Source organism: Perognathus longimembris, chromosome 2 (genome assembly GCF_023159225.1).
Source record: "Perognathus longimembris pacificus isolate PPM17 chromosome 2, ASM2315922v1, whole genome shotgun sequence".
NCBI classification, from domain to species: Eukaryota; Metazoa; Chordata; class Mammalia; order Rodentia; family Heteromyidae; genus Perognathus; species Perognathus longimembris.
The window spans coordinates 60,131,792-60,147,188 of NC_063162.1; the positions used below are offsets into that span (position 1 = coordinate 60,131,792).

A 15,397-nucleotide genomic window follows, 5' to 3' on the forward strand; every position below is an offset into this window, starting at 1 on the left:
GGGGTACTCTCTCCTCTCTCTAAAGAAGATGAAAAGATGGGTGCTGTGGCTCATACCGCAGTCCTAGCTACTAAGGAGGCTGAGATCTGAGGATCATAGCTTGAAGCCAATCTTGGCAGTAAGGTTTATGAAACACTTTTTTTGTTTTTTTGTTTTTTTTTTGCCAGTCCTGGGGCTTGGACTTAGGGCCTGAGCACTGTCCCTGGTTTCTTTTTGCTCAAGTCTAGCACTCTGCCACTTGAGCCCCAGTGCCTCTTCTGGCCTTTTCTATATATGTGGTGCTGAGGAATCGAACCCAGGGCTTCATGTATACGAGGCAAGCACTCTTGCCACTAGGCCATATTCCCAGCCACAGGTTTATGAAACTCTTATCTCCAATTAACTACCAAAAATCTGGAAGTAGAGGTGTAGCTCAAGCACTAGAGCACCAGCTCTGAAGCTTTGAAAAAAGCCAAGCAAGAGTGTGAGGTCCTGAGTTCAAGCCCCAGTACTGGCACAAAACAAAAGAGGGGGAGGAAAAAGAAGAACTGGAATGGAATTCATTAAGTGATGTGTGTCTAAATTTCCCATGGAGTCTGGCATAGAGTTGGCTGTTCACCGAGTGCCAGCTTGTATTATTAATAACACTGCATCCATTGTCATTTAAGCATATGGATAAAAAGGTGTTTTGTAGTGGGGAGAAAGATATGTCCCCAGGAGTGACACGGGATCTGTGTGGCTGGAGAGTCCATTCCTGGTGCTGCCTGGAAAGCAGGGAGGACCTGAGGGAGGAGGCAAGGATGACTTCCTGTCGGAAGCAGGAAGCAGTATGGCCAGTACAGGACACAGCTCCCCTTCAGGACGCACAGAACTGCCAATCCCAGAGTCCTCTACTCTCAACACCCCACAAGTCAGTGTGGACTGCAGTGTCCCTAATCCACGCTGCCTTGCTTCCTTTCCAGGCTGCATGCAGGATGGAACAGCACTGGGGGATGTGCAACTCCCTCCCTGGGCAGATGGGAACCCTGGGAAATTCATCAGCCTGCACAGACAGGTGAGTCACACCAGAATCCAGGCCCCTGAGGGGCACCTCAGGGCCCCCTCAGTCTCCTTGGGGGCTTTCTGCTTGAAGAAACCAAAGAGGGGACAAGCTGGACTTTACTGCCCAGGCTGGCTTCAAACCATAATCCTCAGATCTCAGCCTCCTGAGTAGCTAGGATTAGATGTTACCACTGGAGCCTGGCTAATTTGGGGGGTGCGTGGAAGTTGTGTTATTCCCTTAGCCCAGTATAATTCCCAAGTGGGGCCAGTGCCTAGAGCACATGTGCCTCCAGCCTGGCAGCCTGTGGTTCACACACTCGCCACCGGCTTTCCATTCCAGGCTCTGGAAAGTGACTTCGTCAGTGCGAACCTCCACCACTGGATAGACCTCATTTTTGGGTACAAGCAGCAGGGGCCTGCTGCCGTGGAGGCCGTCAACACCTTCCACCCCTACTTTTACGCTGACAGAATGGACCTCAGCAGCGTCACCGACCCTCTGATCAAGAGCACAGTCCTGGGGTTTGTCAGCAACTTCGGACAGGTGCCCAGGCAGGTATGGAAGCCCACATCATCCTGTGACCAGGGCTCAGTCAGCTGTTACTGCCTGATGTTGATTTAATGATGACATTGTTTTAAAAAAAAAGTGGTAAAAGCTCTTCCTCTGTGATATATGATTGCCCACTGTGATAATTTCACCATTTTAAATTCATTTTTCTTTTGCCAGTATCAGAATTTGAACTAAGAGCGTTATATTTGCTCAACTTGCTTGACTGGTGCTCTACTGCTTGATCATACATCCAGTACAACCTTTTGCTGGTTAACCAGAGGTGGAGTCTCACAGGCTTTTCTTGCCCTGGCCTTGAACTGTGATCCTTAGATCTCAGGCTATCAAGTAGTTAGGATTACAGGCTTATTATTTCCAGTGAGTTGAGGCATATCAAGTAGTTTGAGAGTCCCTGAACTATGACTAGCACTCAGTGAATGTTAGTTATTTGTGTTTTTGTGCCATTGAGTCTTGTAAGTTCCTGGGTATAAGAAATGTTTGGGTGAGGGGCTAGATATGGGCACACACCTGTAATCCTAGCTACTTAGGAAGTAGAGATGGGAGGATGCTGGCTCAAGTCCAGCCAGGGAAAAAAGTTAGTAAGGCTCCCCCTCCCCCATCTCAACAAAACAAAACAGAGCATAGAAGGGTACTTTTATGATCCCAACTATATGGGAGGCAGAAGTAGGAGGATCACAGTCCGAGTCCAACAAGGACACAAGCAGTGTGAACCTACCTGGAAAATAATCTGGGCATGTGGCTCAAGTTGGTAAAATACTTTGGAGGCCCTGAGTTCCAACTCTTAATACCACAAAAAAGATTTTTAATTAATTAAATTATTTATTTATTTATTGTCAAAGTGAAGTACAGAGGGGTTCATAAGTCAGTGAGCACATTTCTTATCAAACGTGTTACATCCTCCCTCATTTTCCCCTCTCCTCCCCCAGTTGTACAGTTGTTTTACAGCATAGTCTACTAAGTATTGCTGTTGCATTGGTTTGCGTTCTTTGATGGATCTGTCTCTTGCATGGAACTGCAGCCTGGGCAGCTGCAGAGGCAGAACTCTGGGCATGGCTCGGGTCACCCAGAAGGCTGGTAGGTGCTGAGGTAGGCTGAGGACGGCATTGAGATATGCACAGCGGTGTGGGAGCAGGTCCTGCCTCCAGGAGCGGCTGCACGGGCCTTTGGCCCCTTGGCTGTGTCTCTTTAGGAGAGGCATTTAGAAATGGGAGGCCACATGTTGACAGCCTATGAGAGCTCTAAGCAGATCAAACTGATCCTCGCTGTGTGGCTCTCACCTGTGCTTCCCTGTCATGCTTCTGAGCATCACCATCCAGGGCCAGTGTGTCAGAGCTGCACAGAGTCGCTCCCAGGTCTGAACCTGCTGTCTCTCTTGGAGGGACCAGGTCCCAGGCCTGTGGAGGCCTCTTTCTACTGTTAAATTCTCATGAAAAAAAAAATCATTGTTCTGCAGGCTCCAGGGCTCATGCCTGTCTGTAATCTCAGGAGGCTGAGGTATGAGGATCAAGGTTTGAAGCTAACCTGGGCAGGAAGGTCTATGAGAGTCTTCATCTCCAATTAGTCACCAAAACAAAACAAAACAAATGGAAGTAATGATGTGGCTCAATTAAGGTTAGCACTCAAGCCCTTAGTTCAGGCCCCAGTACCAGCACTAAAATAAAAAGTCATGGTAAAAATCATTATTCTGATTTCTGTGACTTGATCGACAACACAACGCTCCTAGATAGGCCAGCATTTGATCAAGGGCTAAAGCTGCCCTGAGATCCCAGGCTCTCCATTAACCTTGACCCCTGTCGTTACCCATGTGGCCAGCCAGGCTCAGCTCACACCTTGGTTCCTTCCAGCCTGGAGCCAGCAGCGGTTTCCATCTGAGAGCACAGCACTGTGTGGATAGATGGAGTTGCGGGAGGCTCGCCAGGGAGGGGAGGTGACAGGGCCCAGCAGAGGTCCTTTCTGGCCCACACCCACACATTGGGGCCAGGTGACAATAAATTTTTTTTGCCTGGATATGCAAATAAACAAAAAAACAAAAAAGCAATAGTTGGTGGCAGAGATTTGAAAAAAATGAGACTTAAAAACACTACTTACTAAGAAGGTTCCCTCATACTTCTTGGAATATTTGAACCAATGTTAGTAAGGAATTCTGTGTTGATGGATGAGAAAAAGGGCTGCCCTTCTCTAGCCCTGGACAGCTCAGCTTCAGCAGTTGAGGGTTAGACTAGTTCATGATGCAGTTTTTTGGTGTGTTTGCTGGTCCTGGGTCTTGAACTCAGGGCCTGGGTGCTGTCTTTGTGCTTCTTTTGCTCAAGGATAACCCTACCATTTGAGCCACAGCTCCACTTTTGGCTTTTTGGTAACTTATTGGGGCTAAGAACCTTATGGACTTTCCTCCTGGGCTGGCTTTGAACCATGATCCTCACATCTCAGTTACCTGAGTAGCTGGAATCACAGGTGTGAGTCACCGGTGCCCAGCTCAGGATGCTGTTCCTTTAAGCAGACCAGCAGTGCCTGGTGGGGTGGGTTGCTGGGCTGTTCTTCTCTGAGCATCTGACCCTTGACCACCTGTGTTGTGTGCTATATGTGCCATTCCAGCTCTTTACCAAGCCCCATCCGTCCAGGAGCACCGCTGGGAAGCTGGGGTCGGGAAAGGACGTCTCTACTCCAGCAGGCCTGCCCAGCCACCCACAGCCTTTCCTCCACAGCCCGCAGGCCCTGAGGCCCTCCCAGGTCACTGTCAAAGGTGATTTTCTGGCCCTGTTGTCCACACCTTGTCCCAGAGTGGTTCCCTTCAGAGACTGGGCTCTCCTGGGAAGTCAGGGCCACAGACCTAGGCAAAGGATGGAGTCTGCTTTAGAAGAGCTAAACACCTTGTGACTCTGCCCCTGCTTCTGCCTTAGAAGCATTCGGACACTGGGTCAGAACCTGACATCTAAGGACCCACATGTCAGTCTGTCTGGCTTCAGACACAAGCCTCTCTCTTGCGTACATACATACATTTCATACGCACACGTAAGGCTACTCTGTCTCCTGCTCTGTCTGTTTCTTTGTCTCTTCCCGTTTTTCCTTTTTATGTCTCTCTTTGTCTCTTTCTCTCTCTCTTTGTTCCTGTTTCCTCTGAGTTTTTCTCTCTGTCTCTGTCTCTGTTTCTCCTGTTTCTGTCTTTGTTTTTTTCTTTGTCTATCTGTCTCTCTCTCTTACACACACACACACACACACACACACACACACACACACACACACACACCTCTCCCTCTGAAAACTAGTGAAGTGCCAAGGCCCTGTGGCAGATAGCACCTCTGTACTTTGATCACTGCTGTCCCTGAGCACTGGCTATCCGTGGAGTCAGTAGCTGAGGACACGTGGCCTGGGGCATGGCTGGTGTGTCCCAAACCCTGCTGCTGCCTAGCCATGTGTAGTGTGGGGCTCAGGACATGTGGTTCTCCCATGTCAGTCTGAGGAGTCCCCCTTGGGGAGAAGGGGAAGGACCCCCTGTGGTGAGACCTCATGGTAAACAGCATCTCCCCCACCCCCATGGGGTTCACTGCACAGTCTTAGCAGCATGCCCCGCAGAGAGGGAGCCACTGTCTCCACTCCACAGAAGGGGCCTGGGAGACAGGAAGCATGGAGTGACTTACCCATGATGCTGCTGGCCAGCTGCAGACTCTGAACTCTGAACTATCTTCCAGCCGTGGCCAGGTGTGGCTTCAACGTGCAGCCACCCTTCCAGGGCCTCTCCTGGGGAGCACAGGAAGGGCAGGTGGTCGGCATCTCTGGCATCACTGCCACAGAGGCCCTGAGCCACTGATGATGTGTGGGTCCAAGTGTGAGGGGGAACCAGGAGAGGGGACCCAGGCCATCAGCATGGTGCATGCTTGGTGAGGTCCAGTTAGCCTGCAGTGGACAGTTTTTTCTCTCTGAACCCAGTCATACTCACAGGGTATGGGGGGGTAGATATGTTCCTCTTCTCTCTAGGGTCAGAGTCCCCCAAAGGGGCCATCGGTCACATCGTCGCGACTGAGAAGACCATTCTGGCTGTGGAGAAGAACAAGGTGCTGCTGCCCCCTCGCTGGAACAAGACCTTCAGCTGGGGCTTCGACGACTTCAGCTGCTGCCTGGGGAGCTATGGCTCCGACAAGGTGAGAGGGCAGAGAGGGCCTCACAGGGCCCGTTCCTCCTTCAGCTGGGGCCACGGTGCTCCAGAGACCGGTAAACACATGGCCACCCCCCACTCCCCACGCAAAGCTGTGTCCCAGCCCAGGAGGAGGAGGCTCCTGAGACCCCACACAAAGACCCAAGTTCTATGAGGCCCAGCTTTCGGTCTGGTGGTGCAGCATGTTCACATGGGACCTCAATCCAGATGTTCGCTCACACTGGGTGAGAAGGACCAAGGTGGCTTGCCAGGCTGCGCCCAGCAGCCAGAGGGTAGACTGAGAATATTCTGGCTGAGCCCTCAAGGAGTAAAGTCCCTGCTTATGGCCTCATGCCACCATTAGATTTGCAGCTGTCTCTTCCCTTTTCTGCCCTGTTCTCCTCCCACCTGACCCACTGCAACTCATGAATTCCCTGCCCTCCATACTCCATCCTGCTCTGCGCACCGCCCTCCCCCACCCCCCCGCCCCAGTACCAGCTGCTTGGTCTGGACGTCTGGGTAGAGCTTCATCCTGTGCGTGCTTGCATGGTGGGTTCAGGCCTGGGATGGCCTGAGTGTGGTCACTAGGCTGGTTCCCGATCACACACTGTGTCCTTAGTTCTCAGGGCACCCAGGCGGCCTCGTCTCCCCTCTAGGTTGTTTTGGCCTACCCCATACCAGTGTTCATTCTCATATTCTCAGATCCTGATGACGTTTGAGAACCTGGCCGAGTGGGGTCGCTGCCTGTGTGTGGTGTGCCCATCCCCCACCATGGTGGTCACGGCCGGGGCCAGCACCGTGGTGTGTGTGTGGGAGCTCAACATGGTCAGAGGCCACCCCAGAGGACTGCGCCTGCAGCAGGTATGTGCATGGGGCCGGCGTGGTGCTCAGGGAGGAGCCCTGCCACAGGCAGGGCCAGTGCTGTGCTAGGCATGCCTGTGCTGTGGGCAGCCATGGTGCCTGCCCACACTCAAACTGGAGCTCCTGCCCTCGGTGAGGAGCGGAGTGTGGCCCATTGCTCTGTCACTCGGTGTGAGACCACGTCACACACAGCAGCCACCACACACATCAGCTCCAGCAAGAAGCCGCTCTGGCTCCATAGAGTCCCAAGGAACACAACGAAATTAACTGTACAGAATTCACCAGTACCTGGTTTCCTAAGCTGGGTTTCTCTGGAAATGTGTGCTTCCCTACAGCCAGACACTGTCACCTGCTGCACCCAGGACAGAGCAGAGACCTGCAGCACCCCAGGACAGAGCAGGGGTGGGGGGTTGCATCAGGTTCTGGGAACAGGCCCCTATGCAGCCAAGGTTCAGGTATGGTCTTGGGATCCCCAAACCACTAGCTTCTTAGTAAAGGGGGTCCACCCCTGACCTGGTAACAGACATGTCATCATCCACTAACTCCTTCAACACTTGTTAAAACTATTCCATTAAAGAGACACTTCAAATTCTCTTCAAAGGCAAACAATTCTCTATAATCCTCATGAATGTCTTCATTCCTGCATATTACCGCACTTGATATACATATTTATACCTTTTCCCAGCCTGTGTAGTTATTTGTATTCCACTTTCAGCCAGCCTATCAAATTCTCTTCAGTTTTCTACAGCCTCTATAATTTACATTTCAATTGTTCCAGATTATTCTATTTCCACAAAATTACATTTCAAGTCTGATGCACCACAGCTTAGTAAAACCTTTTCTCCTAAAACTAGGCAATTAAGTTATTTCCAAGTCTCCACTATTTTAAATAGTGCTGTAGAAGGCATCTTAGAAAGACAGTGCTTGCTTCTGACTAATTGTTTCCTTCTGATAATTTTGCAGTAGATTTACAAAACAGTGAAATAGATTTTCCAAATTCATTCTATAGATTCTTGATGCCACCCATAATTAATTGAAAGTAACCACCTCACCACACATACCATAGTGAATTATTTTGACACATTTGTATTATTTATATCTTTGCTACTTTAGTGCCTTGCATGATGATACAATGAAGTTATGCTAGTTGACCTGCATGAAGGTATTATTCCAGCAGGACCCTGGTGGCTCACACCTGTAATCCTAACAACTGAGGAGGCTGAGATCCGAGGATCGCAGTTTGCAGCCATCCCAGGCAGATAAATCTTCTAGATTCTTACTTCTAATTAACTAGCAAATAAGAAAAAATGGAGCCATGGTTCAGGTGGTAGAGTGCCAGCCTTGATAAAAAAGCTAAGGGTCCTGAATGACACACACATACACACACACACACACACACACACACACGCACACACACACGCATGCACACACACACACATTATTCTGAGAACATGGAGGAGCACATAGGAACCACATTCAGAATGGCCGTGTCTCCCTTGCTTTCCTCTGCCTTTCCAGTGGTGGGCACAGGATTCAGAGGCTGAGTCCTGGATGTCCTCTCAGAGCTGTGACTTTTGCACATGGAAGACAACAGCCTTGCCTTGCCTTTGTGGGCAGTGTGGGCCACGCAGGCTGCTTCGGGTCCAAAATGAATCACCTGCCTTGGTGTTTGACTCAGAACAGTTGTTTCTGAGGTCCCGGACCTCATCCCTGGGTCCCCTTCCCTCACCTGGGCCCTGTGATCACAGCTGTCAGCAGCACTCGTTCATTCTTGGAAGGAGGTCTGGAAACTCTGTCTCATCCTCTCCTTGCTCTTCCAGAACTCCCATGTTCCTGAGATGACCCACATCTTCTTCCGTGGGTTCTACCCAGGAGCTTGCCACTGCCATCTGGTTGGTGTCATGTTAGGATCCACTGAGGACCAAAGGGAACCTGTGGCAAAATTTTTAATTGCTGTCATCAGGCAAAATGACAGCTTTGAAAAATGATGCTGGGTCTCATTGACCCAAATGAGCGAGCAGTTGCCTCTGCCCTGAAGGTGGAGGTTTGCCAGTAGGCTAGCCAGGCCAATCACATTCCAGAATGCCACCTCTGCACGCCTAAGGCTGATCCCAGAGGACAGCAGTCACAGCATCTCCTGCCTGTCAGGTTTTCCCAGCGGCCACAGGATGCCTGGGGCAGAATCCCTGGCAGGCCTGCAGCAGTGTGCCACGAATCCCTCGGTGCCTTAGAAATACCCCCACTAGAGAGCAAAGCCTCATATCCACACATTCAACCATCCACGAGATGGGCCAGGCCCTGAATAAGCCAGAGCTGAAGCCAAGAGCAGGTCTCTGATATCACCACTGGTCATAAGCCCAGGCCCTTCAGGCTTAAAAAGTCCCTTTAGGGGGGAGAGAGAGAGAGAGAGGGAGGAGAGAGAGAGAGAGAGAGAGAGAGAGAGAGAGAGAGAGAGAGAGAGAGAGAGAGAGAGAGAGAGAGAGGTGTTATTGGGGCTTGAACTCAGAGCCTTTGCTTTTTCAAGGCTGGCACTCAACCACCTTAACCATAGCTCCACTTCTTGTTTTCATTAACTGGAGGTAAGAGTCTCATGGACTTTCCTGCCTGAGCTGGCTTTGAACCACAATCCTCAGATCTTAACCTCCTGAGTAGTTAGGATTATAAGCATGAACAACTGGCCTCTGGTAAAAAGCCACATCTTACTTGAGGATAGTTTGACTCCATCCTTCTTCCAGTTTAAATCAAGGACATTTGTACTTGGTTTCATAGTGTGACCCTTTCCAACATGAGCATGCCTAAGAATCCCCTGGAAGGCTGGAAGGATGCAGATTGCAAGGCTCTGCAACATTCTGACTCAAGTCTGGAGTGTGGCCTGAGAACTGCATTTTTAGCAAGCTCCCAGGGATGCTGCTGAGGCATCTGGCCTGGACAGCAGCCTGCTTTGCCAGTCGCAGCCTTTGCATGTTAATAGCACCATGGGCTGCCTTGGATTCCAGATGCATGCTGGGAAGACAGAGCCTAAGGACACTGCTTGCCTCTGGTTGGGTTATCATACAGTGATTCTTAGTTATCTCCTACTGGGCCTCAGATCCAAAGTTGATGCTACAGAGAGCCAGCTGTGGACCTGCACACATGCGTACCCCACCCCCCTCCCATACACACCCTGGACTAGGCTCTAGAAACACTGAATCACTCTGAACCTCTGTTTGACCATTTCAAGCCCAGCAGTCAAGGGAAGGGTACAGAACCTACATGGGTAGTTGAGTGAAGGGTCTGTCATAATCTGTGGGTCTGCTTCCTGCCCCCAGGCCTTGTATGGACACACTCAGGCTGTCACTTGCCTGGCAGCCTCAGTCACCTTCAGCCTACTGGTGAGTGGCTCCCAGGACTGCACCTGCATCCTGTGGGACCTGGACCACCTCACCCACGTGGCCCGCCTGCCTGCCCATCGTGAGGGCATCTCAGCCATCGCCATCAGTGACATCTCGGTGAGATCCCTGATTCTCCAGGGCTGTGCCCAACCCATATCTTTCAGCATGTGTGGTAGCATGCTAGTTAGCATGGCAGGGAGCTGTGTGTGTGGATACATATATGTGTATGTGTAAATGTTTATATATATGTAGACACATGTATATATCCTATGTACATCCATAACATCATGTGTATATACATCCGTGTGTATGTACACATATGTGCACACACATATGTACACATTTATATGTACATATATCATACACAAATATATGCTTGTATATAGGCATATATATACTCAGATGTACATATATAGTTATATACATATGTGTATACATCACACACACACACACACACACACACACACACACACAAAATCAGCATGGCTTTTCTTCCAGGATGGATGCACTGTCCTAGGTGTGAGCTCTCTGAGGCTGTAGAGTTCCTGCATGAATTCAAACAAAACCCCAGGAAATCAGTGCTTGAGCTATGTGGGTAGGGGATTCGTAGATGAAGGGAAAGATGATGGAAAGTCCTGATCCCAGCTTTGGCTGGACATAGTGCTCCAGATGGGCTTAAATACAGGATAGCTATTATATACAAGCATGGATGATGAATGGATGGGTGGATGGACAGACAAATGGAAGGACAAAGAGAATAAAGGATAGCAGAAAGACACAGGGATAAATAGGTAGATGGCCAGTGGATGGATGGATGGATGGATAGTTGGAGGTATGGGTAGATGGAATTATGAGTGGATGGAGGATAGGTGGATGGACAGATGATAGATAGTTGGAATTGTGAGTGGATAAGTGGGATGAGTAGATATGGGACAGATGGATGGATGAATAGATGATAGGTAGTGGAAAGTGAACAGTAGATGAAATAATGTATCGGAGAAGGCACAAATCCTTGATCTGAGAGAACATAGAACCATAATGAATTGTGTTCCCAAGCTCCAGAAAACACTGGTACCAGGAAAGGTTGTCCTGGAACCATCTGGGTTCATTGTGTGTTTGTTGGATCTAGGTCTGGGTGCTGAGCAGAGATGTGCTAAACACAGTTTCTGGCCTCAGGACAGCTATCCCTAAGTATTTGGGAAGTGCTTCAACAGAAGCCAGCTTGTGGAAGGGCATTGAGCTTCCTTCATCCCTTGGAGGTTAGGCAAGACTTAAAGGCACGGCCCCAGCATCCCTATGGCTACTGCTCCATTTTTATAGTCTAAACAGGACTTGGGGGAGACACCTGGACATGAGTGTTTTAGGAAATGCAATAGGGAAATTTCTTCCTTGTGGTTCCCTTTGAGTGGCATCACTCAACTCATGAGCCTCTTGCAGTCTTTTGAATCTCTGTCCCATGCTGTCCACCGATGAAATCCAAAGCTTCTTCCTGGGGCTGAGCTGGTCAGTCACTGCAGGCCCTCTGTCCCTGTCCTGAGGCAGGTGTAAGTCCAGCTGCGTCACCTGTGGCAGCCAGGACATGGCCGGGAGAGGGCTCTGGGAGCAACCCAAAAATGGCCCAGAGCATTTGTTTTCTGCTACTGTGACAGAAGGCCTGGAACAGCTTAAGAGAGGAAAGATTTATTTTGTTTGCAGCCTCAGAGTTTCAGTCCATGATTAGCTAGCTCCATTGTTGTGCATCTAAGGTAGAACCACATACAGAAAGAGCTAGAACAGAGCTGCTCTTCCACAACCAGAAGCAGAGGAGATGGGGTTGGGGGAGGGGGGAAGAGAGAAGGAGGGGGGGTGATGCACACAGAAGGGACCAGGGGCAAGATATTAACCTTCAAAGACACTTCCAGTGACCTGTTTCCCCTAACCGGGCTCCACTGCTTAGTTTCCACCATCTCCCAACAGCGCTATCAAAATTATGAAGTTTTCGGTGGATTTATCCATTTGTTTAGGTCATGGCCCTCATAATCCAATCCCATCTCAGTGATTAGCTCCACCAGCTGGGGACCAAGTCTTGCACACATGGACCTTCCAGGGAACACTTCATCCCAAACCATAACAGCCAGTCACCATCTGCCTGAGAAAGTGCTATCCCCAAACATCATTGCAACAGAAAGAGCCAGGAAGTTAGCTGTGTGAAAACATAGCAGCTCCCCCGGCAAGCTGGAAAGCAAGTGTGTCTTAGGGGACTTAGGGGCTGTGTTGGTTAGTTGCAAGAAGATGGCTGAAGAGGGTGCTGCAGTGTTCTGACCACTGGGTGCCTGCGTGGAGGACAGATGGGCTGGCAGGGACGCAGCTGTCACTCCGCAGGGCATCATCGTCTCCTGTGCGGGAGCCCATTTGTCCCTGTGGAACGTCAACGGGCAGCCCCTGGCCAGCATCACCACTGCCTGGGGCCCCGAGGGAGCCATCACCTGCTGCTGTGTGGCCGAGAGCCCAGCGTGGGACACAGGCCACATCATCATCACTGGGAGTCAGGACGGCATTGTTCGGGTAGGTGGGCTTGGGTCAGAATGACAAGAGGACACAAGAAATGTATGCTCCATTTTCACCATTTCTGCTAGGGGTCCAGTTCTACAAGTTACCTTTGAGACTTTCCTAGACTAGGCAGCAGTTACAGCAAATGAAAGGCGGACTTTCTGTAGGAAAAAACTAAATAAAATCATATATGAATATAGGTTTATACAGAGAGACATATACCTACATACATAACAAATGTATTACACATTAACACATGTAAACACATGTAAGTTATACACATATACATGTATGCACACATATGTAACACGTTATATAATTATATGCATGTCTACACACATGCATATTATATATTATATACATGAATTGGGTAGTGCACAGATGTGCATATATATTATTACATTAATATTAATATAATGTGTTAACATTAACATATTAGAATAATGTACATAATAAGTTCATGTGTAATTAAATATACACTGTTAGAAAGTATGAATGCTAAATGGTCATTAGGTTTTTGAGCTTCACATTCAGTATGTTGTGGTTCAATGCTGAAAAGAGATACATGTATCATTTATGCAAACCAACTTAATCAGCTGTTTATCTACCCATGAACCTGTCTACCCAACTATTTGCCTGTGTATCTATTTACTCACCTGTCCATCCATTCATCCATGCATCTCTCCATCCTTCTGTTCATCCATTAATCTATCTACCCACCACCAGTTTATCTGTCCATCCACTCCCATCCATCCACACCCATCTTTTTGGCCTACATACTCCCCCACGAACTACCCGCCAATTCATCTATCCATCCACCTGCCCGCTACCCATCCAGTCATCCCAGAAGTCTTTACTCCATTCTGAGCACTTCATACGATTCACTGCAGATAAAGCAATAAATAAATAAAGCATTTTCATCAGGAAACTCACATTCCAGAGAAAGATATGTGTGTGTTGAGATAATCAGGGGCACGTGGCTCTGAGAACAACTGTGGAGAGGAAGGAGGTTCAGGAAGCCAAGAAGAGAAGGAGCCAGTGGTATTAAGGGATCAAGTGGGAAGAACATGTCTCAGAGGTTACTCTTGAGATGGACAGGATGAAAGAATGGATGAAGAACAGGAAAGAGGTATACTCATGGAACTCAAGTTTCATGATTTAAGAAAGTAAGTTATTGCTGGTTGCCAGTGGCTCACACCTGTCACCCTAGCTACTCAGAAGGCTGAGATTGAGGGTTGCAATTTGAAGCCAGTTCAGGAAGGAAAGTCCATAAGACTCTTATCTCCAATTAGCCACAAAAAGCCAGAAGTGGAGCTGCAGCTCAAGTGGTAGAGCACTAGCCTTGAGTGCAAAAGCTCAAGGACAAGCACCCAGGCCTAAAGTTCAAGCTCAGGACCAGCAAATGCCTGCTCTAAGAATGCACAGTGAAAGTTAAAGTCTGCCCTCCAGACTCAGTCTCAGCAGATGATGCTCCTGGGAAGGGATGGAGAGACAGGAAGGCTAGGGGAAGGAGAGGGGTCCTTCCCCAGGAGTAGCTCAGGGGAGGTGATGTTTCAGCTGAACCCTGAGTACACAGAGCATCAGAGCCTGAGAAGATGCCAGGCTGACTGGATGGCCTGAGTGGGGAGAGACTGAAGAGAGACTCGCAGGAAATGCCTTACAGGGCTCTATCAGTGTCTGGGAGCTCAGGGTCTGTGGGGGACCAGGCTGTCCCAGGCTTGCCAGAATGAGAATGCAAAGGTCTGGGCTTGGTAGAGCGTGGTCCACACATGGGGACCAGCCAGCGGGTATGGGCTGCAGTTCTTTTCTGTACCTATCCAAGGCGGGAGCAGAAGTGTCCGCAGTGTGAAGCATAAGGTAGAACCAGGAGTGTCCACAGTGTGAAGAAGCACTCGCCCATCTAGCATGGTGGTCAGGTCCAGGCCCCCTGGGAGTGAGGGGCAGGCCACATAACCACAGAGCAAGAGCTGATTCTTTTCCTCCAGCAATAGAAGTCCAGACTCAGCAGGTGAGAAGACACAGCTCATGTGGTCAGCACAAGGTCAGAGTGCACAGGCCTTCAGGGACCATGGCATGGCATAAGTAGAGATTAACTTAGTGACAAGGTGATAAGTAAGCTGAGCTGTGCACCAGTGGCTCACTCCTACAGTCCTAGCTACTCTGGAGGCTGAGATCTGAGAATCACAGTTGGAAGTCAACCAGGGCAGAAAAGTCCATGAAAACAGCAAAAAGCCAGAAATGGAGGTATAGCTTCAGTGGTTGAGTGCCAGTTCTGAGAAAGAAAAAAATAAAAAGAGAAAGTAAGGCCCGGAGTTCCATGGAGTTCATACCCCAGTGCTGGCACATAAACAAATCTGGCTGTGGAGTTTAAGAATAGATAGAGGGAGGGCTGGGCATGTGGCCTAGTGGTAGAATGCTTGTCTATCATGCATGAAGCCCTGGGTTCAACTCCTCAGCACCACATATACAGGAAAAAGCTGGAAGTGGCACTGTGGCTCAAGAGGTAGAGTACTAGCCTTGAGCAAAAGAAGCCAGGGACAGTGCTCAGGCCCTGAGTTCCCAACACAAAGAACTGGCCAAAAAAAAAAAAAAGAATAGATAAAGGAGGCATGATGGAGGGAGAAGTACACAAGGACCCAGGGATGAGAGCAATAAACCTCCATACAGAGAGTAGTAACTCCCTCCCCCCCCCACCCCCTATGGCTGTGCTTTAACCTTCCCTCCCCAGAGGCCGAGGCCCAGCGTGCCCTCCCTGGGCTGCAGACAGCATTGCTTCCCCAGCTCATGACATGTTCACTTTTCTGGACAGATTTGGAAGACAGAGGACATGAAGATGTCCATTCGTGGGCAGGGAACAACAGAGGAACCCTCCACTCAGCCTCCAAGCCCCAGAGGTACCTGCCTAAGATGAACCCTTTCCTC

The 15,397-nt window shown here is 49.5% G+C and overlaps 1 protein-coding gene across 1 annotated transcript in view; it reads left to right on the top strand.

The window, feature by feature from the left end:
- The window catches only part of Wdfy4 (WDFY family member 4), a 268,449-nt gene that overhangs the window by 248,154 nt on the left and 4,898 nt on the right, over nt 1-15,397 (top strand). Inside the window, exons 53-60 of the mRNA XM_048339220.1 lie at nt 942-1,033; nt 1,361-1,573; nt 4,178-4,325; nt 5,558-5,721; nt 6,417-6,575; nt 9,884-10,063; nt 12,308-12,490; nt 15,285-15,369. Coding sequence (XP_048195177.1) covers nt 942-1,033; nt 1,361-1,573; nt 4,178-4,325; nt 5,558-5,721; nt 6,417-6,575; nt 9,884-10,063; nt 12,308-12,490; nt 15,285-15,369 — 1,224 coding nt within the window. The remainder of the gene's footprint in view (nt 1-941; nt 1,034-1,360; nt 1,574-4,177; nt 4,326-5,557; nt 5,722-6,416; nt 6,576-9,883; nt 10,064-12,307; nt 12,491-15,284; nt 15,370-15,397) is intronic.